At 44.0% G+C, this 27,951-nt stretch overlaps 1 protein-coding gene across 6 annotated transcripts in view; it reads right to left on the reverse strand.

Annotated features, from left to right (window-relative positions):
• Positions 1-262: 262 nt before the first annotated feature.
• The window catches only part of zeb2b (zinc finger E-box binding homeobox 2b), an 81,374-nt gene continuing 53,685 nt past the window's right edge, over positions 263-27,951 (reverse strand). For 2 of the 6 annotated variants that reach the window (XM_040142117.1, XM_040142121.1), the window contains 8 exons: positions 22,039-22,290; positions 16,217-16,285; positions 13,795-13,983; positions 12,448-12,662; positions 9,260-9,368; positions 6,359-8,373; positions 4,189-4,369; positions 263-2,400 (listed from right to left, as the gene is read on the reverse strand). In XM_040142117.1, the coding sequence (XP_039998051.1) occupies positions 1,829-2,400; positions 4,189-4,369; positions 6,359-8,373; positions 9,260-9,368; positions 12,448-12,662; positions 13,795-13,983; positions 16,217-16,285; positions 22,039-22,290 (3,602 nt within the window). In that variant the 3' untranslated portion in view covers positions 263-1,828. Of the gene's footprint in view, positions 2,460-4,188; positions 4,370-6,358; positions 8,374-9,259; positions 9,369-12,447; positions 12,663-13,794; positions 13,984-16,216; positions 16,286-22,038; positions 22,294-27,951 lie in introns of all 6 variants that reach the window. The other 4 variants (XM_040142119.1, XM_040142118.1, XM_040142116.1 and 1 more) reach the window with 4 other exon arrangements.

Genomic DNA, 27,951 nt, shown 5'->3' on the forward strand with positions numbered 1-27,951 from the left:
AACAAATTGGGGAATGCATGCTGGATTTTACTCTATCATCTAAATGAGACTGAATAAGCGGCAGGGCCGGGGTCAGTTCGCGTTGATCCGTTCGAAAATGTGAATTGAAACTGAATGTAATTAACATAAGAATGAGAAGTGAGCTTCGTCCTCAGTGGTTTCTGTATGACCTGAATGATTTCCAGTTTGTCTTCTCCCTCAAAACCTCAAAGTTTGTTCTCTGTGAATAAACATGAGGCACTGAGGGTTTGGTACTCTGTAATTTGGCTACTTTTATTCGAGCAGGGTCATTTTCAAGAGAAATTACAAATTAAGAATTCAATAATACTTTTACAAAGACATTTCAGGAAAGATTCTTCTTCAGTCATGATATCATACATAGTATTTAACAGTCCCTCTTCATTTTTTTAGCTTAAAAAAAGAAACAAAGATGAAGAAAGTGGAATTTTTCAGTCGAAAATACAGTGTTTTCACAATTGTATAAAAGTTCCCAAATTTGGAATTTTCCAGTAACTGGAAAATAAAGGAAATAAAATAAAATAAGATTAAACTTCGCATTTCACAATGTTTCAAAACACAATAAATGCTCTCTTTACGTAAAATTTGCCCCTATGATCGACACCATGTTCCTTTTTACTAAAATATATCTATATATTGAAGAACTATAGTACTGTACACAACAGTATGAAATAAATAAAATTAGGAAATATAAAATGGGCCACATAAATAATGGTTTTTTTTTTTCAACCTACAAATAAAATGAATGCAATTTGCTGTTTTCAAAAAATGGTTTGGTGTAATACTGACAAAGTTAAAAGAAAAGAAACTGAGAAAACATTGCACAACATAATGTAAACTAAGGAACTGCTGCCTATAAGTCTTAATACTGACACGGGTGCTTCAAAGAACAACGGTGAACCATTTCATAATACTGAAGCTGGTGAAAAAAAGTAACCTTCCTTTTACACAATACGAGGGTGGCACTTGCAGAAAACACACAGGTTAAAAGGTTTGCATATAAGGCTTCTTTTTTCTTATCAAAAACACCTTACAAAGGCTTCGTCCTTCATTTTTTTCCCCCCCATACCATCTGTCCATAAACTGTATTTTCCCTTAAAATGAAGGTCTCTTTAAAACTTCATCCTCTTAAAAAAAAAAAAAAAAAACCCCTAAGCTCCTTCATACAGTTTTTTTTGTTTAAATTCCTTCATTTGAAGTTGATTCAAGAGGCCTAAAACAGTGTGGCTGGAGATGTTTGTGGCCGGGCAACAGGGCAAAACTAAAGACGACACCGTAGGTAGGTAGGTGACAACAAAGGTAATGTCGAAGGACTGTAGTGCAGACACTACTGCTCTTTTCCAACACTGTATAAATATATACATAGGCAATACTTTTTATTATTTTTGTTCATGATTATAGAAGCGGAGTGCAATTTGTACAAGTCACTAGTTGTGCTATAAATACTATGGAACACAGGGGGTTTATTTGAGGAGGTTAGCACCACACATATTTTTAGGCCTTAGTACTGTACATTTTTTGAAATGTATTCATTTATTCATTGTTCGGTTTGCATAATGCAGCTTATTTCACAAACCCATGCCTCCCTTCCCTCAACGCCTCCTCCAGATTGATTTTTGAGTCCATGTCTTGTTCAGCAGACATCTTTTCACCCCCGAGGAGTCTGTCAAAGAAAGCTTCCCGGAAGCTTCAGGCACGTGCACGTACAGCTTAAAACACGGCGTTTTAAACCGAGTAGGTAAGAATACTGAACGGAAAGAGAGAAACTTAAAACTTTTAAGATGGGAAGCTTCTGAAACGTCACCGTCGATTACATGCCATCCTCCATCGTGTCCTCGTGATCCGATTTGGTTTCCGTTTTGCCGTCCAGCGAGCTATCGTCCATTGAGTGCTCTCCGTTCTCCTCCTCGTCCCTCAACGTGTCCGGGTCCGTGTCCATGCTCTTGCTTTCCTCCTCCTCCTCCTCAAACTCGTCGTCCCTCCGCCCGATCTTGGCATACGTTCCGTCCACTTCCTTCCGTCCCTCTCTGATCCCTCCGTTCACGGCGTCGTGCCTCAGGATGGCCTCACGCTCCGCCAGCTCCGGGTAACCCTGAGGTGTCATGCCCTGCAAGTACGCCCGGCTCATCAGCAGCTCCGTGGGTTCCAGGTGGCCCTTCTCACGGGCCTCCCTCTCGGCCGCCTCGCGCTCCTCTGCCTCCCGCTTGCAGTAGGAGTAGCGGTGGTTCATGTGCTGCGAGTAGGAGCCCGAGTGGGAGAACCTCTTCCCACACTTGTCGCACTGGTAGGGCTTCTCCCCCGAATGCAGTCTGGAGTGCTCGATGAGATGGTGTTTGTGTTTGAAGGCTTTCTTGCAGATCTGGCACTGGTGCGGCCTCTTGCCTGCGGAGACACAAAACACAGAACGGGGACGTGAGTCGCCTGCCTGGATCATCCTGCTGCTACAAAAAGACAAGTCACACAAGTCAGAAGAAAGCAAAATGTTGAGGAAAAACTCTGATGAATTGGATGGCATGGAGTAAAATGACATCACGGAGCCTTAAATCCAACTTTGACTTACGACTTAGGGCTATTTGTTTATTCAAATTGCAAGCGCGATGAGAAAGTGCGCTCGCATTCGCGGGCCTACATTATGGAAATTCCCACCTGTGGTTGAGGCATGGAGAGATCCAACCACAACTACTTATTTTGGGCCTGCGTGCCACACTTATGAATGCAACATAAATAAACTACGGCAAAGCAAACAAACAGAACAGGGCGCGACAAAGGAGTAAACTAATCCAAGATGGGCTGGAGGGAAGGGGGAGGCTCTGAGGGGTTGCCCCGCTTATCTCCGAACCCAATTCAAGTTCATGGTGACGCCCGGCCCTCCATTAGGTTTTGGGCTGGGGCTCCTCTGTCTACCAAATGTGACGAGACGCTCTGGATGCCAAGGCAGAAATGAGAAACCCAAGCTTGCCACAAGGGCAGGCTGGGATAGTTTTATGACATGGGGCCATAAACTGTCTGGCTAAATAAATGTCCCCCGGCTTGTAATGTGGCCACACGGCTGCTGTTACACTCACAGATTGTTCCAAAACACTTACTGCTCACTAACCTAAACTTCTTCACTCGGGACTTCTTCTGAAACCCAAGGCTCCCTGCATTCCTACCACGACTAATAAGTCCCCACACGTCTAATTCTGGTGTCCTTTTCTCGTTCACTGCTGGTCACCACGTGTGGAACTACGGCTGCCTGCCTCACACAAATCACATGACTCCCCCCTCTGACACGTGTGTCCGCCAGCCAACAGGCTTTCGAACTGCACTTCTGTCCAACATCTGGCCTGTTTTTAACTGCACTTCATTGCACTTCTGAGCCTCGTGATATAGTTAAAAAACAACGCACAGCGACACAAACATGAAAGCGTTGCGTCCAGAGTGAGACGCAGGGGCGTCCTAGAGATAATGCACCCTTTTTTAAAGAGTTCGGCGCACTATTCTGACGCTGCACCCTGCCTCCCTTTTATGTCCGACCAGATAACATGAAGGCTGCATAAAACACTGAGCGCTCTGCTACAGATACTGGATAAAATAAATGATGCAACCTAGTGAAAGAGGATCTCTGTATAATAACTATAATGAAAGACTTGTTATCAGTGCTCTGAAGCTTCTGAGCGCTACTCCGCTGATGTGATCTATCGCCAATAATGGGGCCGATAAAGGCATTAGGGGCCTTTCGCAGGCTTTATATATCTAGGTGAATTGATGTGTGTCTTTTGAGATAGCAAAATGGTTAATACAGCAGGATATGATTGGAAAATAAAGAGTACAATCGCTTGAAAGGAACGCTCAAGTCTTCCGTTGCTTGCCTACCTGCATTAATTACAGATTACACTCTCTTTGAATGTTTTAGGAAAGAACACACAAAGCTCTAAACGCAGTGCATATTTACGAAATTCAGGCTCTCGTATTTAAAATCTACTCATTCGTTGGCATCTCAACCCTGTCAATGAAGAAGCAAGTTAGGTGTTGGTTTACAAATACAACTTAGGGGTTAAACAGAGAAAGAAAGAAAGGAGAAAAGGGGTAACATAAAATATATATTCATACTGATAGGATTTGGCAACACAAACATTTAAAACATAAAAAAGCATGGGGTTTAAAATAAGGGTCTAGAACAGTATATACCTGTGTGTTCATATTTGTGTCTTAGAAGGGAACTGCTCTTCTGGAATGTTTTGTCGCACAAGTCACACGCGTACATACCACTTTCGGTCTTCTTAATCTTCTTCCGCGACAGACAGGAGTCGGGGTCTGTCATGTCGTCCAGCCCTGACATGTAATCTGGTGTACCGTCGAGCAGGTCCCCCTGATAGAACAAAAAAACAAAACAAAAAAAAACAAACAAAACACAAAATAATAATGAATGTGGTGTGTGGTAGATTCACTAAATGTAAGAAAAAGTTGGTCAGGTGGTTTTGGAATAATTTGAGGAGCTGCAGGTTGCCTCTGGGAAATGAAGCGCGAAAGCCACGGCTGTCAGAGGGCAACATTTACCTAATTAAGACACAAAAAAAAACACAACCCTTTGATATTATGCAGTTATCCGTCCATTCAGGGGTTGTAGTTTTAGCTTATGCTAGTTGGATGTTTGCTGTTGACATCAGTCGAGGTGTACTTTCTTTCCCTCAGTAAATTTCTTAGCTCATTTAGTCTAGAAAGCTGTATAAACTCTGGACACGGCTACTATATAAGGTCATTTGTAGCTAAGTTGAACAACAAGACATTTGCGTTCATCTTCTAATTGCTAAACGTGCTTCAACTGCTAATCGGAGTTAATACTCACGATACTTAAAAAACGAATTTTAAAAGTATTTTAGTAATAAATGTCATGATATTGCAATTATATGATGTGTAAGTGTGCAAACAGTGTTTTTATTGAAACATAAGCTACGCGGTGTTAACATAAATTACCTTCTGGGGCACTTTATGTCACTAGATAAAACAGTAAACTGAACTGTACCTCCAAAACAATCCATGTCTCGTCATCAATTTTTGATAACCAGCACATACCAGCATTGATTTCTTATAAAACTTTCAGCTGTGGAGTAATATCCCCCATCTATAACTGACATGCTCCCCATTATGAAACTCAGCCGTAATGGCGTATTCAGAGCGGTCTAATTTTGTACAGGAGTGTTAATTCTGCACATCCCTTTAAAATTCTCTTTTATGATGAAGATTAGTGTTTGACTCGAATTGATGGAGAACAATATTACGACATTCGAGGAGGCACAGTGAACCATTCTTGAAATTACAAACTCATATAATGATTAAAATCAGAAGGTGCACCTTAATGGCCAATACTGAGCCGCCGAAGCTTTCTTTAATGAACGTGTGTGATACTGTGTGGACAGCTTTGCAGTGTGTTTTAAGAAGAGACCACTATCACTCTGCAATCAATTTGAACTAAACGCCTGTAGCTGTATTTTTAAAATCTAATTTAATAACTTAGAATAGGAAACATTATTAATACTTTTTTTCATCAAAATGGTTCCCTCTATGTTAAACAGCCTTCAGCATTCACTGGTAATGAACATGGAGACTGTGCATTATTAATCCACACGTAGAAGCTCATTTTGGCTTTGGCTCTCTTTAAAATACAGCAAAGTTGCAGTGGGAAATTTCAGAGAAGTGCGCAGCCCCCGGGCTCACCTTTGTCATTTTTACAAAGGCCTTTCACCCATATTTAATAACAAAATATCTGAGCTCAGGCCACCACTGGAAGAGGACTGGAGTCAGGAGCATTAATGTATTCCACACACAGCAGCGGGTAAAATTTACAGTGGAGAGTGGTAACGATTAGAGCTTTACTGAGATTAGACTTCAGGGCCTACATAGTTCCTGTTATTTATCTGAACCTGATGCTGTCTGATATTGTGTGCCAGCAATTTTATGCTTAAATTGGACCTTTCTGAGGGTGAAAAATTAAATCATTGAAAAACTACTGGGATTTGGGTTAAGGTTTAGTGTGGAAACCCTTCAAAACAGTTTTTAGAACATTATTGAACAATTACAAATCTCATCACCAACATCCAGCATCTCACACTGTAGACAGCTGAACCTCTAAAATGCCCTCTGTCCTCCATGACGCCACTAATGACGTCACTTTTTTCCACCCTGGGGTCGTGTCACAGCTGTTTATCTCCGTCGCCTTTGCCAGTTCAGTCTACCTCAGGTGAGAGCGACTCTCCCCTGACTCTGCTGTCATTTTAATTAGTAGAGAAATGAGTTCAGATCATTTTAGGGAATCTGAGTGAGCCTGGGGCTTTTACAAAACCACAGGTGGCTTATTTACCTGGAAACCTGGTTTCCGCTGGTACTTTCTCCTCTGCTGCATCTCGGCAAAGGTAGCTGCCCCTGCTGCATAAGTGTAGGCCATGTGTGGTAGGAAGCCCATTTGGTCCATGCCCGGATAGGGCCTAAGACCTGGTATGCTGGCCTGCATCGGGGGCATGAATGTGGCAGGTGGAAAAGCGCTCTGAGGTGGAAGTGACGTGTACAGGGGTTTGGCAGCAAAGGGGTTAATGCCGAAGATGGGGCTAGTGCTTTTTTCTAAGTTTCCGTTGTTGGTAGAGCCTGAGAAGTCCTTCTTGAGATAGGCCAAGTTCAAAGGCTCTTCGAAGTGCTCTCGGGGAGAGGGGACGTTGTTGTGGTCAATGGTAATGCTGTTCACTTTAGGTCTGCTTTTGATAGTCAGTGCGTGCTTGGGTTCCTTCATGAGTCTCGGCAGAGAGAGGTCCAGCGGCTCAGCCTGCAGGTCTTCTGATGTCAAGCTGTTTGGAGTGTAGGAGCTGCTGTGAGAGTTTTTGGAAGATGTGGAGGACAGATTGAGCGGGGAGGGGGTGTTGCTGCGGGAGTGGTCCAACTTTTCACCTGTGGCTTTGGCGCTGCCGCTGAACTGGTGGTTTTTCAAATGTCTGAGCGAGTTGTCACAGTTGTTAACGTTGTTATGGAGCTCTGCTATGGAGGGGGATGTTATGCGGTCAGTAGGTTTGATTAGTGACACGGGTGACCTAGCTGCCATAGAGTCTTTTGGTGGAGTGTGGTGGTTATTTGTTCCGACAACCATATCCGTGTTGTTCCTGTGCTCTAGTGGTGGGGTTCTGGTAGTGCCGTACTGGTACATCTTTCGCTGCTCGAACCATTCCTTGACAAATTCCTGAGGAAGGCCAACTGCTATGGAAATCTTGAGCAGCTCCTCCGAGTTGGGCTCCATGTTCATGGCGAAATACGCCTTCAGCACAGACATGTGGTCCCTGTAAGGGTTAAGCGGCCCAGTGAGTCCCTTCTCAGACAACATATGGGAGGATAAGTGGCTGTTCTTCTCCATGAATATCCCTGGTTTGTTGGGCATCAAATTCTCACTGGGCTGTAGCACGGCTTTGATCTCCTCATTCATTTTACACAGGTAGCGTTCATGCTGATGCAAGGGTATTGGCCCGGGGAAGGTTTCTTTGCAATATTGGCAAGCATAAGGCGTAAACATGTTGTTTTCCTGCACCTTCTCATCCACACCTCCTTCAAGCATGTGGTTGGATTTCTCTCGTTTGATATTGCTAATCTGTCTCTTTGAGTCTGTTGTCAAGCTCTGGAGGCAGGCTTTGGCTTCGTTCACTTTTTCTAACGTGTAGTCGATGATGCTTTTGGTGGCGCCGTTGTGATTGACAAGTGGAAGACCAACCTGAGGCCCCCCTGGTGATGTCAGCGCCTGTTTCTGCTCTTCAACCTGGGACCCCAGCTCCTTCATGTAGGCCTTAAGCTTTGAGAGCTCCTCTGGCTTGCAGTCCATTTTCTGCCTGCAAACAGTGTTGTCCACAATCTGAAGAACCTTCTGCACCTCACTCAGGTTGTTCCCCAGCGGTCCTGGGTAGCCCAGGAGCTGAGACTCCAGCCCGGCAATCCCGAGGTGCTGCAAAGGGCTCTGGGCCGTCGAGTTGTGGTGGACCCCCAGTGGGCTGTTCCCTCCCATGCCTCCGTTCATGAACGGTCCAGGAGCCCCGAATCCATGAGATGCCATCATCAGCTTATAGTCATTGAAGTCAAGCGGCTCCGTCTTGATGTTAAGGTGGTTGTTGTGTTCGGGAAGGCCAAGTGGCTTGCCGTTCTCCAGCTTCTGCCGCAGCTGGGTAATGGCGGTGTTGGTGGGCGAGGAGGAGGCTGAGGTTGGGGAAGAGCCAGTCTTCATGTTGCTGCGCATCCTGCCGTTGACAGCTATCAGGCCAATGCACTTTTTGCTGCTTATGTGGGAACTGTAGGAGCCCGAGTGGGAGAATCGCTTCTTGCAGTTGGGACACTCATATGGTTTTTCACCTGAAACAAAAAAATATGTACAGCATGAGACGGCTGATGTGAGAATGATAGGCTTATAAGAATAATATCATCAAATTTGTAGCTTGTATTTCGCTGTTTATTTGTTTATTTATAGGAGACAATGAACCTAAATCGACATCTTAACACTGTCATAGTAAATGTCCCGGGCCAGCTCAACATCTAATTTGCTAATTTGCAAAACTCAAAGTGCTTTAGGCAAATGAAGATATTAGAATACTGTTTTGAAAAATACAATGAAAGTAAAAGGAAACCCACTAAAAGAATATACTGGGAAAACAATACAGTTAGTTTGCACTAACAAACTGATCCAAATTTACTGAAGGAAATACAAGTGAGCTAGCAGTTGTGGTAGTGATACAAAAATCAAGTTAAACTGTAAAGAAATGTTATTTATGCCTGCATTACCTGCCTTATTCATCTACAGGCCTGTTGTTTTAAGCCATTACTTACATTTGTGTGCTCTAGGACTTCTGCTGTGTGTTTTTTTTTTTTTTGCCCCTTTGTACGAATCAACTTTGTGACAAACTTATTTTAGGTTGTCTTTTCACATCTGGCCAGGGACCACAGACGAAAATTAGCCTTCTGAGCTCTGTTTCTGTTTAGTTTTTGTGTTGATCAATGGACACTGTCCGTGACAAATAAACTAATGAATGAAATTAATCTTCCGATATGCTTCACATACAAACGCATTTCTAAGCAAATATACTTGGCAGCTGAAACGATTCTTAACACAGCCGAGCTCAGTGTCCATTAACAGCAAGGAGGGTCCAAAATAAGCCGAAAGGAATTTCTGCAGATTCGTGGTGTTCTTAAATCATGGTTATGAATATTCAAAGAACAGGGCAGCAATCCTTTTGCCACTCACCGCTGTGAATCCGGAGGTGTTCCTTCAGATGGTGCTTATATTTGAAGGCCTTGCCACACTCGGTGCATTTGAATTTGCGGTTGCCGGCTGCTTGGTTGAGCAGTTGGTGCTGTGTGAGAGGGAGAGAGATTCACGTTGAAAAAAATGTACAAACGTTGTGGGGGTGAGAGTTCAGTAAATAATCACAATTGGTCAGCATGACAACAAGCAACAAGCCAAACGGCTCCTGCCGCCAATGAAGCATCTTGGCGTTTTACTCCCACCTCCGTTGAGCAACTACAAGCAGCGACGGCGATAACAGAGAGAATCACATACTTTTTAATTTCCTGGCTCCGCAGCCAAAGGAGGCATGTCTTTAGAATTTGGCAGCCCAGAAAATAGAATAAATGAAAAGAGTCTTTTTTTACAGCGTTTCCCCTTCATTAGAACCCACGATCTGATCTACTTTTCAATTAATTTGGACCTAATCAGCCAAAAAGGTATTAAGAATCATCTGTGAGCTCTTTCACCCTGCATACCTGTATTCACACCATTTGAATTACGCTTTGTACTTTTTCAGAACAGTCTCATATGTCTTACAGTAATTGGGACTTTTTTAAAACCTCAAATGTCTCTTTAATAATCTTAGGATGCGGAACAGAGCATATAGGCCCGGCCTTGATTCGCTGTTCAAAGGTAAACATCAGATGCAATCCATCAAATTTGCAATTCAAACCAGGCCTGTTCTCTGAAAAGGCAAAAAAAAAAAAAAAAAATCAAAATATAATACCCAGCAACAACAACAACACTGGGTGTGTAAACCTGGCTCGTAACTCACGAAACAATTAATTCCAAGTGGGAGGTGAGAACGTTAAATGGTTAGTAAATAAAAAAAAAAAAAAAAGGACACATTTTCTCTGAGCTCGCTAGGGGGAAAAACACAGCGACTCCCACCTCCCAGTTCAGCCTTGACAAATGCTGGGGTGTGTGCTGACTCTACCCACATTCCTGGGGAGACAGATGGTGGCGCGCAGGACACTGGGAGGACTGGGAGGAATTGTTCAAACAGCCCCAACCTTCAAAGATCAAGCAGGGAGAGTCGGGGGCCCCGCCAAGCGCCGGAGAGGGACCCCACTGCTCGTATGTTGCTGAGTTGCATAAACAAACAGCAACAGCTGCTTCAGTGCCCCCACCTCCACCACCATCCCCTTACTTCCCCCCTGAGGACCCCTGCCCGGTAAAGTTTAGTCTCGCCACCGCTGCTAATAAGACACAATCGCTCTGCGCTCTTAATTGTGAATGGCACCAGCAAAACGCTCCGTCTCTCCTTCATGGCTCGTTGTCAGTGTGAACGCCGCCACTGCTGATTGTGGGTGGGGACCCGACTGGATGTTTGCATATGTATATCCTCTAATTAGTCATATTTCAGCTAAGTGCTTAAGAGGAGGAGGAGTATTAAGACTTGTAAACATATGAGACAGAACAACACGGCACATGATTACCTATCAGGATATTATTCTTAATGTTAATCTGATGGCTCCCGAGTTGGCTGTTAATTGCCCAATGTAGATTTCCACATAAATACAAAATGAAATTGTTTTCTCCATCTTTAAAAGACAGTGAGGAGGAAGTGATATATTTTATGTTCGTGGTTTGTCTTGAAGAAACAGAGACAGAAGCATGGCCATGACTGAAAAGACAAAGAAAAGAGCGCCACCTACAGAAAACCGAACTGCAGCCACGGGAAAAAAAAAAAAAAATCAAACGAGTAAGACATCACCTCGATCTCATCTCAAGGATTACCATTTAAACAATTCAGCTAATTTCCAAATCAAGATAAGCGGCTTTGTGGAAGGACCTGCAGTACTTGTGTGGGAGTCTCTGGCCATTGACTCGACTCTGGAGGGGAGCAGCGACAGCATCATAATATGAGGATTGGGACAGTGGCTCGCTCGGCTGGCCCATCTGCTCACGTTTACACCCAGCTGGTAGATCAGGTGAAAGTGCTGGCTGCTGACATCTGATCAAATCAGCCACAGTCTGAGCCTGTCATCCTCGCTTCAGAGAGCACAACACCCACGACCCGGGACTGAACACTGCACGGTTGATTTTTTTTTTTTTTTCTTTCTTTCTTTTCGCTACTTTACATTGCGAGGTTTTTCTAGCGGAGGAAGTCCATGAGAAAATTAGATATCAAAGAGGTGACAAGGGGAGCATACACAGCCAATCCGTTAGCAGTGCAGTTATACTCATAATTCGATGTAACACATAACAGACACAAAGAAGAGGACATTTTTGACCTTTTTCCCCGGAGGTTTTCGATTAATTCTTTTTAATTTTCTTTTAAGGTTTCTCAATGTTACATTTCACTTTATATCTAAATCACAAAACTAGATTCATTACATTTTAGCGATTATCTTAAGGTCTCTGATAAAACTGATTTAAACAAATCCTTCGGTTATAATTATCCTTCTAGGCCCAAATACAGACTCCATCTACTTTAAAATCTACTGCTCCAATTTTAGTTTCTTTTAGTTCACTGAGAAGTTATAATCATCCACCAATGTGCAAAAACTCTGAGAGCACGCAATTTTTTTTTTTTTTTTTTTTTGCCACAATCTATCTCACCCCCCATCTTCAACTTGAAGCTGACAAGCGAGTTAAACACCCATGACTGCTGGATGTGTATTCACCTCACAGGACTTTAAGGTGATTCATGCTAACTGCCAGCAGACTCACATTATATTTCAGACATATAGGATGTAAATCGCTGGAGAAAATTCAAGTATACACAGATGTTTATGCAGTGCATGAAATTAGAAGTTGGGGGTGGGGGTTTGATGGAATACTACCACTGCACCAGAAGAACATTAAAGGCCAGGAGTGAAGTGAAGTTAAGGAGCTGATAAAAATTTCCAAATTGGAAATTAACACAATCATTCGATCGTGAACATGAGACTGGAAAATCATATCAGGGAGGGCCATCAAAAAACCATTTAGGGCCTCAATTAAAGTTATTACCATTAAAGGATCTGCATCTTCAAAATGCCATGAAAAATTAATAATGATTGCCAATCAGAAAAAATGATCTCCCTTCTCCGAGGGATCAGAGTACATTAGATATAAAATGAGACAGCAGGAGGAGGAGGAGGAAGAAATAGAAAGAGAAGGGAGGGATGAGGAAGAAAAAAATTGAAAACTCCTCTCACCTGATCCCTCGCGGGCTTGTGTGTGGCCATATGCCGCTCAAGCTGAGTGCGGTAAGCAAACGTGTAGTTGCACAGGGGGCAGGCGAAGTTCTCCTCGTTCTTCTCATGACGGTACTTGATGTGCTCCTTCAGCGATGTCAAGCGCTTGTAGCCCCGGTCGCAGTAGGGGCAGGTCAACAGTTGGGCGAAGGCATCTGGCGTTCCAGGTGGCAGGTCTGCACGGGAGACAGCGGGAGGAGGGGAAGGGAAAGCGGGCCAAAAGGTCAGCAAATCAATGGCAGCTAACGGGCGGGCTGCCCAGAGTGGTATGGGAGTTATCTCTGCAATCTGCTCCACATGAGAGCCACAGTGTCAGGCTGGCATCCGCCGCACTACGACCTCCTCCCGACTCCTCACACACGCACTCACACACTTGTGCAGCTTCACATATAGCACTCGCTCTCTTATCAGTCTCAGTTTCCCTGACATAGGAACAAACCGGCACATGACCCGCTGTCCGTCCACCAACACAAAGATACATATACAAAATCACTAGTCCACACACACACAGGCATAATTCCTCATACCTTCCTAATTACTTTAAACTGCCCACACTTTTTAATGTCTGTCTCGCTGACACGTTCATCATGTCTGAAGCATGAATCATGAGCCTGTTCCAATTCAAAACCCCCCTCAGTTCTTTCCCTCTGGGAAGCTTCAGAGGTGCGCTATCTGATTTCAAGCCCCTGCCCAGCTGTTGCTTAAGACTGTAGGTAAACACCGAGGCATCCGGTGAATCTGTGGGACCAACAGCTGCCCAGTCGTGTCAGCACAAGAGCTGCTACTCTGTCCAGACTCCTTTCCTTTCTTTTTTAACCTTTGCTGGCCTTTGCCGCTGCCGCCGCCGCTGCTGTTACCGCAACATTCATGCTACAAGACGCCGAGTTCAGTATCAAGCACGTCGAGTTTTATAATTTTATATTAAAAGTATGAAAAAGAATTAGGGCTGGGTATCATTTGAAATGTTCTTATACCAGTGCCAATGCTGTTGGCACACTAATTGGAAACACTAATGTAACGCCTTGAAGATATTTTGGGTGTAATCTTACAGTAGGATGGAGGCAACAGCTCTAATCTTGACTAATTTAACCTGAGTTTTATTCAAAATATTTTTAAAAAACAAGCTGTATGCTCAGGGCCTTGTTCTCGGACACCTCATCACCTACTCTTTTCCCTCCCTAAATTATCTTCGGTCACTCTGCGGCGTTGAACCAACAGTCTCCCGGTAAAAAAACAAAAAACCAAAAAACAAAAACCATTCTGCTACCACCTGTGACCCCTCCCGCCGAGCCCTGACAGGATTCATACCGTTCTCCTCTGGTCCAGTGGCCTCCGGCGTACCCAGGCGGGACAGCTCCTCTGGGGCTTCTGGGTAGATGATGGCCGTGTCCCCCCGCTGCAGGTACTCGGCGATGCTCACCACGTGGCTGTCGCCGTCGTCCAGCTTCCGCTTGGCGAAGAAGTCCTCAAACTCTGAAGTGCAATCGACGCTCTTGACTGAAGAGGAGGAGCAGAGAGAAAGAAAAATGGTGAAGGAGGAGACCGACGGAGGGAGAGAGGGGGAGGAAGAAATTGGATTCATTTCTTCCCCAGAGAAATGTTTTACAGGAGGATATTGGGAACATCTTGGTGGAAATGTGATGAGGACAGCCACCCTAAAACATTACAGCCGCGCTTTCAGGGAGAATACATCTAAATTACTGGGTTTGCTTGTCATGCCATGGCAGCTAAAATAAGAATTGTAACTTAATCCAGCCAAAAGTCAGAGATAAACGCGCTACCATGAGCTCCTGAAGAACAACTTGTAAAAGAATTCACTGACCTAATTTACTCATGACATAAAATCTGATTTTGAGTTCAGGGCTGTAAAATAAAGAAGGATAAGACACTCTTACACATACATACACGCACAAGCCCGGCTTAATCAGCAACAGAGCCACGTTTCTTTGTATCGACTTTTACATATAAGGTCAATCAAGAGACTGTGGCTTTTGTTGATTCTGTGTTGAACAGATTACCAAGGCCAAACCACAAACCAGCGCAAAAAAGAGAAGGGGAAAAAAAAAAAAGAGAGAGAGAGAGACATGCTTTGCCATAGCTGAGCAGAATGTATCTTAAGCCAGCCAAAGTGCTGAGGCCACACAATGCGTTTTCTCAAATTATTTCCCAGTCCCTTCTCTTCAGGGAAACTCTTAAGCTGCAGTGTGGAGATAGCTGCCTCCAAAAACAAACCGGAGCTAAAAGAAATCAGCAGCCTTCATTAGTCAGGGGGATGGCCGACTTTCAAAAATCACACACACGCATTCGTACTCACACACTGTTTACATCCTAGAGATTCTGGAGGCTGTTTGGCTATGTTGGACCAAAAAAAACGAGTGAAGTCTCATCAGATTTCATCCCCTGTTAATTAGGCTTTTAGACCGTGAGCCAAGGTGAGGTTTAAAGAGCGATTTGTTAGGCCGTGATGACTTTGCGGTCCAATTTGTGAAAGGTCAAGGTAGTAGATACTTGGTTGTCAAAAATGGCATTGAAATGTCATCGGTGCCAATGGATCGCTTTTGATTTCCATGATAGCATGATTTACAGCATTCTCATTAGATGACTCTTTGTGCCTTTTGAAGACTGCTAAGCTAATTGTGAGAGACCCAGTGTTGTGATGATAGTTTTTTTTTAAGTGGTTTTTTAAGATTGAGTGATTATTGACCAGGATGCGGCTTGGTGCAATCACTTTCTGGACCTAAAACTAAAAACCTTGAGGGCAATGAGATGTTTACTTCATGTTTTACATTCAGTCAACGCAACCCACCGAGATCCGCTAACATTCAACTAAATAAAATCAGAACTTATTCTTCACCTTTGCTTTTCTTTTTGAGTCATTCTGGATGAAAAATATAAATGTAACGTGTATCTTTAAGGAGAAATGACCGACTTTTCCTCCAGCGAAGGAGGAAATCACCTGGATCAAAGTGTGCTTTGGCACCGGAACGTGATCAAACTGCTCAAGATCTTTAAATGAAATCATATGTGATCTAATGGCAGGCAGCTTCCACAGCGGTACAGCAGTATTGTTCCCAAAAGTCCTTTAAGCTGTCAAAATAGAAAACATTTTCTGTGCTCGAATTTTCAGAACAGAGAGAGGAAAAAAAGTGAAGAAGAAAACACCATGACCAGGATAAAGTAATGGTAATTAAAGCTGAAGGGAGGGTTTTTGAGGCAGGGCTGTGTGGCGTTCTGTGGGGTGAGTTTGGTTTACCATAACAGCATCCGGGGCCAATTGTCAGGGCGGCCAGGATAATATCATGGAAGGGGGACGGGGGGCTGCGAATCAGCTTTTTTGGCTTAATGAAAAATGGCAGGTAGGGTTCGCTTGCACCAGGAGCAGGCGACGGGACACAAACACATGCAAAGACTCACTCAGCTAACCAAGAAGGCTGAAAACAGCATGTGTACACAAAGGTTATAAAAATGAGAATCACTCCGGCTGCCTGTAAACATCCAGGGATTTGTCTTAATGGTCAGTGTGTCAGCAGGACAAGATTTCCCCTCTAATTACAGCTCACAGTTTTTTGGATGTCATTGTTTTGTTGTTGTCATTTGGTCGCAAGCAGTGCTCGCAAGACAAAAAGGCTGGGAAAGCATGTCGCAACTAAGGTAACAGGGACAGAAAGTTAAAGGAAAAGAGCAACAGCTAACTAAAAAAACACATATTCAACATCTTGCGTCAACTCACCTGTACCGTTTCCAACTGCCTGCAAGGTGGCGTCGGGCCCCAGGGTGTCAAAGTCATCTTTTATTTCATCTGCAAAGGAACAGAAAAGAAGAAAGAGGGGTGGCGGGGCGAGAGAAGGGAGGGTGAGTACCTCGGTGTACCATGCAAAACAAATGCTGAGAAGGAGGCCTCTAAAAAGAAGGTATGGAGAAAGCAATAAAGGCACCGCTGTGCATCGCGGCACGTCGCGGCTTTGTTCGGCATGCTTAATGAATGCTATCATCTGGGCCAGACAGTGACTTATTTACCTTTAACATGACAACAAGCGGTGGGGGAGGCGAAGAAAGCTTCAATTGCCAAACAGAGCGATTAAATACAACATGGAGCACATCCACCTGAGCAATCATAGAGCTCCAGCCAACACGCAGGCTGAGCTTATTACTCCCTGGCTGTGTCACCGCTGCAATCCTCCGCATGCAGGATCACGCTTGTTTTATCATATGTCATTTGGTAGATGCTTTTATCCAAAGCTGCTTGGAGTATTGTGAGCGCACACATTTTTTTGATTTCCCACAACCCCTGGCAGAGAGCTGGTGCCTTGCTCTTAACTAAAAAGAATACAACCCTTAACCACAAATTAAGAGTTTTAGTTGCACAAACATTTCTCATGGGCAGAGCTGCTCTGGAAGCAGAAATAACCTCATTGGTTGAGGTAAACCTCAGGTGGGTGGAGCCACAGAATTAATGTTTTCTGGTGAAGAATTTTCAGGCTGAAGCCCAGTGGAACAGTTAAACAGTTCAAACAGGAGCTATAAAACAGGAAGCTATTATTTCACAGCCTTACGCAGATAATCCTAAAGGGTAAGGGACAACCAGGGGAAGGGGTCACCTGAGTGACGCCTTCACCATCCACTTTTCCCAACACAGAACTCTCATAGACTTCTACTGCTACGAACAGAGCCAAGAATCTGAAAATGTTACGTATTTATTTATGGATTCGACTCGTTATGTTTCTTTCCAAAAAAAATGCCCCGTCATAAAAATAATCCTGCTACAAGGCATTGCAGAGTTTGCAGATCTTGGTTACATACAGTATATCTGTTATTTCACCATTTCTGGTTCCACCCACCCAAGGCTGACCTCAACCATTCAGAGTTTTTCTTTGTCCCAAAGAAGCCCTGCCTCAGAGACACGTCTGAATAACTAAACCTCCAGGAGCATTGCTTTAAACGGAACAGCTTCTTACTGCCAATCGGGATAATGGCACCCAGTCTGTGCAGACAGGCAGATATTGTCCTGGCACAGGTGAGGCAGCTGTAAATAAACAGTGGATTGACAGGCTCATAAACAAACCCTCTTCTGACAAATTCATTCCTTCACGGTCGACAGGAGGACACTGACTGGACAATCAGCTTAAGGAGCCCCCGGTCCCTCCTTCCTGCCTCGTCGGTAAAAATTAAATCAAGGTGCTTCCGAGAACACGGGGGCTTTGTATTAAAAAAAAAAAAAAAGAGAGAACAAAAAACCTGCATTGTGTGCCTTACACGCATCTGTTCTTGCTCTGCTGCTCCTGCAAGGACGTTACAAGTGTTGCATTGTGAAGATTTTTTATTTTTTTTTCTTAACCGGTCCACAGCAGGATCTGATGTATCTGACTCTCCCTTGGCTATTACACCAGGATGAGCGCCTACATCGAGAAACCTGGCTGAGATATTACAGGAAAGGTGGTGGGTGTATTGTTGATAATAATGTTATCCTGCTTACATTACTCTACACAAAAGCCAGAAGCAAAAAGAATTTTTATTTTTAGTTGGAAACAATGGGCTTAATAGTTGTGGAATGCTTTCTAAGGCTCGCAAATCAGGCTTGTCTTGAAATTAAAGATTTGGCTTCTGCGGTGAAATGATAAATACCCCTGTCGATGGCTCCAGAGAATAATGACAGACTCTTCTGGAGGGCCTTGTCCTAGTTTAACTTTCCCCTTGCTAGGATTTTTTTTTTTCCTCTTCTTTTTTTTTTTTCTGTACATTTGATTGCACGTTTGCCAAGCAGCATCGAAACCACAGGCGCAGTACGAGAAAATAAATGGGTTTTAGACAACATAAATTAAGCTAGGACAAAACAAAACAGAATAAAAAAAACCTTCCACCACAGATCAAAATATACCCACACGTATCAGACATCAGCATGTATGAAAGCCTTACTCCTTTCGCGCTGAACACGGTCAAAACTCCCTCGCACTTCTGCGTCCTCGTAGGCACTGGGCTCGCTCTGGGTAATCAAATTTGGCTGCATACTTTTGGTCTGACGCAAGGGGATGACCAGTGGGATTTACTGGCCCCTCCACTCTCCCCTATTTACCTTGGAGAACTTTTGTTATCTGTGGTCTGACGGGAGGGACTGCTGCTTCCAGCAGGAGGTAGGCTAATACCACATACACCTCTCTGCTATGGCCTCTGGCACACATACATGCATGCATCAATGCCAGTGCTGAACTACATTCAAATGGGACAAAGTGTTATTGTGGTGAGCTGGGTGCCTGGTCTTTCTATAGTAAGAAAAGGCAGTAATGTTGCTGCTCTACAGCCCCCTTTTACACAAAGATTTTACAGGAAATGGCCAATTTCACAACTTTATCTCACAGAGCAGGATGTAAAATTTTCACAATGTGAAAAAAATGTTACAAGTAATGTAAAATCATGGGAAAAAAGGGGGATTTGATTTCCTCTGTAGTCATTTATGCCACAAATATGTGCCTAGTCGTGGTTCGTGGAAAGCATTTTCGATGAAACTGTCCACTAAATGCTGGAAAAGTGTGTTTTTTCAGCAGTAAATCACAGAAGACCTGAGGCGGTAAGGTACACACCTCCTTGAAGAGCGATGTAGAGGTCTGAGAGCTGACTCCGGACCCAGGAGGAGTCCAGAATACCTTGGCCAGACCGTAATTCCACCTATTTTCATAGCAGCTCTGATGCTGTTTATTTTGAAAACATTCCTACTTTTATGGCTGGTCACCGCAGTCGCAAGCGCTTTAAAGTTCTGCCTTTCTGCTTTTAGCCTCATTCATCCTGAGTCTGTCATGTTGGAGTAAAGCATTCAACAGTTTCAGAATCTCCGAAAAATAAAACGAAATTTTACTCCAACAGGTTTCTGAAAGCTGATGCCAGTTGTGATATTTTGAGAGTGAAGCTGTCCATTCTCTCAAATTCGAGCATTTTACGGCCGAAGAATAGCCAAAGTGTTTTCCTCCGAGTTTTATTCTTGGCAGGGTGAAGAGCATCAGAAACACGGCACTTACTGAAAAATATGGGAAACTCCTGGGTACAGCAGGTGACAAGTTAATAAGACAAAAATGTGAGAAATGCGCAAAGAAAACAAGAAGCACTGTTTTATCAGAAACAGGAGACTAAATCTGGCAAAAATGGCACAAAGGAGAGAGATTTTATGTTTTCAAACAATGCGTCTCCAGGATGCAGCGAATAATCTTCCAGAGTCCAGCGAACGTGAGGGAAAAAGTGGGATTTCTACAGCCTGTGATTGCTGCAATGCTAAGTCAGAAATCCTCCTGACGCCCCAGAGAAGAGTTTAAAAAGGGCAAAGGGAGAGCGCAGGTGATTTATTTGAAAATGTCTGTCAGTGATAATGATGTCATGCTTTCCAGCACATCGCGTCCAGCCTCGCAGTGGGATGGAGGAATGTCAAGGACAACGCCAGACACAAGACTCTGATTGTGCCCTGGAATCAGAAGAGGCTTGGTGATAAACTTTTTTTTTTTCTTTTTCTTTCTTTTCGGTTTTTTTTTTTTTTTTTTGCTTTCCTTCTTACATGCAGCAGTCATGTCTCAGAAAATCATTTGGGCTGTGAAACTCCAAAGCTAATGGCAATTCTAAAGCATCACAACACATGAAATGAGTCCCGAAAGGCGCCTGTTTGTGCTTTAGGTGACGTTTTCGGGCTTTCCACTGCAATTCCCAAACATCTGAAGACCTACAACCGGTTACATTCACTGACACTCGCAGGACCCGTGTAAAAAAGTCTCGACGACCAAATCAGTCCGAGTGGGAAGGCGGGAGGGTGCTAACTTATCTCAGGCCTAAGTTATGTGCTGAGGTATCACTGTAGACACCAAGGCACCGAGGAAGAAAAAAAAAAAAAAAAAAAAACAGGCTGGGAAACACAGCACCCGCAAGATTGGGAAAGAGACTCCCAAATGCTCTAATGAACTTGACTTGCTCTCCGAAATATGTCAGACACTTTATCACACAAGAAGCATATTATCTGGGAATTGCAACATAGTTGAATTACAGACATTATGGCACCGCGGGTCTTTATCAAATAAACAATTACCGTATGCAACGACAGCTTGTTTATCCTTTATCTTGATTTATTTACCAAACTGTCTTTTTCTTTCTTCCCCCCTTAAGGAGCCAATACGAACTGTTATTTAGGAGAAGCAAATGTTGATACCCACTAAGATTTTTTTCATCCCTAATAAATGTGCAATTTTCCCCCATATTAAAATTTAAGACTGCTGAATGTTCCCCCGTTTTTCGGCACTGTGCACAGCTAGTTCATTAGCAGAAATGAATAGCGAAGCCTAGCTCATTTAAATGGGCTGTCTTACATGACTTCTCGCCATACTCTGTTCCTGTCACATGCTTCCAAGAATCATTGACTCTTATTATACATGTAAATGGCTATCATAAAAATAAAAATTTCATTTAAGATTGTTAATGACTTTTTGCAGCAGTCTGGCTTCCTTTAATGATTATACCCTGCCCCCTAATTAAAAGTATTTATCTTTCAAGCATCCGTGACTGGGGCCCCTGCAATTGGAGTTGCTCAACAAAAGAGGATAAGTCAGTCAAGTTTGGGAAGGTGTCACCTGCCTGGGATGAAGCAGCTTGTTAGGGCGGAGGTATCGCATGGCATCAGTCACCGTTGGAGGTCGTTAAATTACCGTAAACATCTGATACAGTTTGACTAAAAGTAACCTCACGTCTCGCATCTTCCGCAGAATCTGCAGGCTGAAACACTGAATCGTATCAGCCACACTCTCGCCTCCTCGCGCTCTTCATTTTCTGCGGCTCGCGTTTTTTTTTGTTTATTTTTGCGAGGCTATACATTACAGTAAATATTTTTTGTTGCTTGGCTCAGAGCGGGACTTTTCTCTGTCACTCACAGAGAACCTGTTTATCATGTCTGTCGGGGCTTCGCCGTCAGACCCGGCTCAAGCAGTGTTTGCGAAATGCTCGGTGGGGTTTTTTGAAGTCTACTTGGGCACCAGATGGGTTCGGCTTAAGGTATAAGATGATACCGCGAGTGGCAGGATGCGCACACAGTCGCAATCAAGTATCTGAAAGTCAGCTTACTGGTAGTTTTTGTGACTGACAGCTCACCTGAATCACAAGCTAGAAGTGATTTTATGTGTTTCTTGAGCCAGATCTCTGAGAAATATTGAAAACTAAGGTTATTTTGGGGCACCTTATCATTTTATGATACCTTATCTTCATCGTTTACTCTCTAATTTCGTGCAGAGTGCAGGTAAACTTTCTCAGATAGTGGAAATCTCCCTTTGGAACTTGTTTTCTTGCAGATTTGGTTTCACAAACATTTCAGGGAGGCCAGAATAATCTGATTGGTTATGAACCTCAATGGGCAAAGCCATGACTTTTTTGCTCAACCAAACTGAGATTGAAACCTAATGGAAAAACCCTAATTTAATTAAGAATCATCCGTTTGCCTTTTAGCCAACTTATAGTATGGAAATCTCTTCCTCCCACCAACTCAACTCAACAATGAGGTTGAGTCCATCTCCGCACCATCTGATTTGAGACACTTACCAGTACCATCAACTGAGGCACTCAGCATGTCGTTGTCGGGCCAAATGTGCTCCACGCCGCTGTCCCGCATCTCGTCGTCCTCCTCCTCCTTGGTCAGCAGGCCGTGGCTCTCTGCACGTGGCGAGGCCTCCGGGTTGGTGAGGCTGGCTGGGCTGCCTGTGCCGTTGATCAGGGGGTCTTCCTCAGACACCGGCAGCTTGTCCTCCTCCTCCGTCTCTGAGCCTGTCTCCACCACGTTCTCATAGTTGAGAGCTGTAGAACAAAGAGAAACAAAGGAAGGGAAAGTCTGGTCAGTGAAGGGGAGTTTGGGAGAGGACTGCAGAGAAACACTGCGGTGTAGACGTTCTAAATAACCTGGGGATATCCTGGAGTCAATTTGCCAGAAGTTTGAGTGACAGCGATCTTTATGATACAATACTAATATTACACCTGTCAAAAATGGATCCTTTCATGCTTGGACCTCCTCAAGCGTTTCTTAGTGATGTTTTATAGGAACATTTGTGAGACTTTTTCCAGCTTTGAGTGTCAGCTAAGTGATTAAACCCTAAACATAAATGACAGAGGAGTCTGAAAATGGATTGTTACTTTTTTTGGAAATTGAGGTGTATTGCCAGATTAAAAAGGTCACCACACACCACTGCTTCCTCCAAGGCACAGGCCCTTTTTTTTTTTTTTTGGTTACACCCCAATTACAGCATCCGCGACTGGAATTTGTGACTGAACCACAACGGTGGGCAGACTCCTCGGCAGCTGTCGAGGAGATGCAAGCCAAAATAGCCACTAATTTTCAGTCCTACTCACATGCCTCGGATGCCAACGAGCTGCACCTTTCAGGATGGCTCTGCTCTGGCCCATACCGGTCACATTTGAGATGCTCCGCATAGCACATGCGATATCACAAATGTTGTTGCTATGCATACAGAAGGCTTAACCTATAGTAATTTGGATTATTCAATGCGTGTACCCCTCAGATGTCTCCGCATTTGCACTGCCAGTGAACCACGAACATAAATATGAAGGTTTCCTAACATATGAAAACACAGAAACACGACAGAGCCTCGAGGCCGATTGACTGCAGACATTCAGGGAGGTAGGCTGACATAGATACCACACACACACACACACACACACACACACACACTCAAAACTCCAGAGCAGCATCAGCAGGGCCTGCCTGGTTCAACAACACTCAGGTCCCAGACATATGCCTGCTTTCCTTAAAATAGACGGCCTGTAAATAAGGGCTGTGAACTCAATCAAAGGTGGCTTGCGTGCAAATTAGTCGCCGCCATCGGCCGCAGCGTAAATCGTGGCAGAAAAGGACGTCAGAAGACTTATTGGAGGAGTGCAGATGGAGCACTGGGCGAGCCAGAAGCATGGCATGGGGACACACCTCATTGGCAGCTTGTACAAGAATGTTCTGCAGTAAGAGCCAATCATGGGAGGGCCTGGAGTTTGGGCCGCCATAGTGAAGGTGCTGGCTTCTTTTTTTTTTTTTTTTTTTTAAACGTGCTTCAGTTGAATTTATGTTTCTGAGTAATAAAAAAAAAAAAAAACTGCCACAAGCCCATAAGTCAGCAGAGTCTTCAGTGAGAATCCACAGATTTATATCTAATAGCTTTGACATATCATGCCATGTTTTAATATTAGTGCATAAATAGTGTAAAATATGCTAAATGCCTTACATTGTGACCCTGTAAGGAATCTACAAGCTTAATTTGGGCCATTTTTGTCTCAAAACTATAGCTACTAAGGCCTGAAAGTGTCCCTGCCTCTTGAACTTTCCCAGAATCAAGAGCGCCAACAAGATGAAGTTCACGCATGACATTTCTGAAGACATTATACATATGAAAAGATAATCCTCCCCACATCTCCTCCAAACACGTCTCCATACGATTGACTGGTCTGCACTTGCCTTCAGCGAACAACTGCACAACAGGTGCAAATTAAAATGAAAACAGGGCTTTCAAATGTGGGAGGGGAGGCAAGGGGGAGGAGGGTGGCAGGCAGGCAGGCAAGAGGGGAGGAGGGGGAGGAGGGTGGGAGTGCGGTGACTCGAATACCAATCGACGGAGGAAACAAAACCTTTTCAAGAGGTGTGATCACAAGGGTTTAGGCAAGTTCAGACTCAGTAATGCTCCTTGGAGATGACAAAAAAGGCAACCGAGGCTGGAGACCCAGGAGCGGAGAGAGACGTTAGGAATTCCTGGGTGGTCTACATCTACCTTCGTACAACTGATACTGTTCCTCTTATTGAGAAGTTACATATGTCTTTCGAAAGAGAAAAGCCTACCTGTTTAACTACAAACATCTAGATGATCGAGTCACTAAGAAGTTTGTCAAAGCCCAGGGAACTCTCAACTCACAAAGTCGACTAAAAACTATTAATTTATCATTTTGGAATCTCTGTACCCTATCAACCCCGTGGTTTTGAACTTTTCTTAGCCATGTCCCATCAGCTCTCTGTCCCCCAACTTCCAGAGGAGGGGGCAGCAGCGCAGGGCTGGTAGAACAAAAGGCCAAGAGGCTTGGGAAGCTATCAACCCGTCCCTGTGAACCTGATCTCTAGATGCAGATTCAATGACGGTGGAGCAGGGGCCGGCTGAATGAAATTATCTAAGGCTGGACAGGTTTTAAAGGGCCTATTCTTCCCCAATAAAAGGAGTGAGGGAGCTTCTTTTTGTTTAGTAACACATCCACCACAGCAACGCACACCATTCTGACTTCTATACTCCCACGTAGGGAATGAGGGAATGCAGCATGGTGGACCCTCTGCAACAAACTTTCAGGGCATGAGCGAGAATATAGGACTTCAAAGTAAATCCTGCAGGAGCAAAGTGGAGCTTGTGTTTGATTTTCGCGACCAGTTTGAACCATTTTCTGTCTCCTGCTGGTTTTTCTTCTTATCGCCTGTGACGTCTTGTCCTCAAGAAAAAAATTCAAGCATGTGGGCGTTGAACTGTCTCTGAAAGCTACAGCAGATGCAATCTTCTCCGAACGTCAGCTGTCTCCTCCGCATTCAACGTATACCTCCAAGAAGGCAAAATGACAGTGGGGTGCTCGTCAAGTCAAACGTGTAGTATTAACGTCAAGAAAGCCGCCATTGTTTAGGTGCCACCGTTGACAAGAGCCTCTCCCTCTCTAAGCATGAAGCATCTATTGGTATTGTGTCATGCAACAAAGTAATTCTAACCTACTAATATTTCACAGGCAGCGCCCCCCCCCCTCCACCTCACTCTTTATCGGCCTTTTGTGTTGCTGAGGAGAGAGAGAGAGACAAAGAAAAGATGTTTACTTTCTAAAAATGCTTACTTCTCAAATGCCTCTTCTCTCCTTTTCTTACCTTAAGTGTCATCCTTGACAAAAGCAATTACAGCTGACGTTTTACAAACTATCGCTACCTGTTTTCTTTCTTCATTCGCTCTCTTTTTTTTCAATCTGTCCCACCGTTTAAGGTAAATAAAGGGAGCCTCTTTGGCTTGATTTTCGCAGATAATTAAAATGACACAATTTAACAGCACAATTCTTGCTTAATATTGGGTTTTAAACTATCTGACATAACCCTTTCACAGGCCCGGCATTATTCTGTCACTCAAAATAAAAGTACAGAGAGGAGAGGAATATTGTATATTGATTAGGACGACTAGAAGCATCAGCAGTGACAGGCTGAGAGAGAACCAGAGAGCAACGGAGAAAGTCTTATTAAAATCTCATCATTTCTTTGATGAAGAAGAAAATAAAGAAGAAATAAAGAAGAAAAAGGACAATGGCACAGGCAATACTTCAGCTGTGACAGGGGTATTCTGCAGATACTGAGAAGCCAGTGGCATTAATTTAGTGCAGGGAAACAAATACCAAATCTAAAATGATTGTATTTACAAAGTGTCAGGTTTGACAGTGAACGAATTGCCGCAGTGATCAAAGATGCCTTTAATGTTGGAGTCATAATCGAGTCCTGCAAAAACCCAGAGATAACTCACTTCGTATGTGCTCCTGACAACAGTTGTCGAACCGCACGCTGCCATCAAAGGCATCCGAAGTCAGAGGAATACGCGGCCACCGACTTGAGCCTTTGATGCTGACCCCGTGCGTCTGTTCGTCAAAGAAACTTTGTATGTATGCTGGAGTGCGTGACACCAAATAAAACGTCAGAAAAACGAGCTTCTGTTCACCCAAGTGGTGAGTCTTTGATAGCCGAATTTACATTTAGGTCTTCTAGAGGTGTATAAAGCCTCATTTGCTGAGAACCTCTGAAATGTAACGGAACAGCTCAAGTCATGCAAACCCACACGTATCCTTTTCTCTAACACCCAGGCCCGGCTCAGAGCTCCTTAAACCGCAGACGTTTGGTCGTACGTGGTGGAAAACATCCTTACTTTTCCTAACTTTCTTTTTAAATTAATTAAAGCTGCAATCTCCGAGGCCGCGCAGAGCTGCAATGTATTTTAACTTGATATTATAACTTAAGTTGTATTTTAACTGCTGGAGTCTCAGAGCCGGAGAGAAGCCAGAGAGGAGCTCTTTTGTGTTCAACAGGCCAACGGTGGAGGTGATCGCTGCGGGGAGAATGACTAACACCCACATTCGCACTCTCACGCTAACCCCGGCTGACTTTTTAGTCGAGTGTCGAGGCTTAGCTCCAGGTGACACGCTCGGCCTCCTACGCCGATAATGAGCCAGGACATTCTCCCTATTGGACGATAACTGCTCGCACTCGCTCCCTGTCTCATGAATGTGAGCCAAGCGGATCACCTGGATGGCTGCGAGGGAGATGGGGAAGCAGGAGCGCTCGGTTAGTCAGTGTGTGTGTGTGTGTGTGTGTGTGTGTGTGGGAGGGCATTAAGGTGGAAGCGAGGTCGCTGCCTCGTGGCTATGGCCAGCGGTAGCGGATTCTCGTCGTGACCTTTTGTCTGCCATTGTTCCTGTCTGCAACAGTTTAAGCACTTCCTCGGGTAAGTCTTACTCCTGTCTGCTGGAAACCTCACACCTACAGCAAGACACAGCTCTTCACTTCAGTTACCTCATTTTTACATCAACAACTGATTCTTCCACATAGTTTTAAAGGGCCTTGGTGACATCGGTTTTTTTTCTCCGTTTTATCGCTTATTGGTGCTGATATTTGATTTTTGTGCCCAGTCTTTTATCTCATGTTGTGTCCCGTTTCGTCTTCAAAAATAAGACATCCCATCAGAAAAAACTAAACACTCATTCACAGTCAGTAACATTCAAAGTCAGTAACTACAGTGATAACACAAACATATCTGACTACCCCCCCCTTTTTTAGCCAAAAAGGTCCAACAGTTGAATTAAATCCAAAACCACTTTGGTGAAACAGATTGTTACTTGTTACTAAAGGCTAAACCAAAAGTCACTGATGGACCAAACTAGAAAAATTTCATAGACAATGTCAATTCTGTGTTCAAAATAATGAATCTCAGAGGATTGATCTCCGTTCAAAAAGGGTACACTTCTGCTGTTCAGAAGTGAAATCAAACACAAGCAATGCCAGACAAAAGAATAGCAGACATGTTTGGATATTTTGTGTTATCTTGTCTCAGTATAATGGTGCGATCGAGCACAAGGGGCAAATCAGGGCCAAGTCGGTGAAAGGACGGTGGCAGAGGGCAAACAAAAGCCCTGAAAAGAGACAGAGAGAGAGTGAGGGGTGAGGGCCAGGCAGGGGAGGGGGCGACTTGGGAGAGACGATGAATGGTGAAAACTCAGTGAAGTGTAAACGCAACCTGGGAGTGTGTGTGTGTTTCTGTCTGGGCAGTGTGTGTGTGTGTGTGCGCATGTGTATGTCTATAGAGAGGGGGAGGGGCGTCACTGAAAAGTGAAGTGACTGTGTGTGTGTGTTTGACTGGTATGAGTTGTTGAAGACGACAGTGTTTGACAATATAGGTGTTTAAGAGA

This window comes from Xiphias gladius, chromosome 13 (assembly GCF_016859285.1).
Source record: "Xiphias gladius isolate SHS-SW01 ecotype Sanya breed wild chromosome 13, ASM1685928v1, whole genome shotgun sequence".
Taxonomy (NCBI): domain Eukaryota; kingdom Metazoa; phylum Chordata; class Actinopteri; order Istiophoriformes; family Xiphiidae; genus Xiphias; species Xiphias gladius.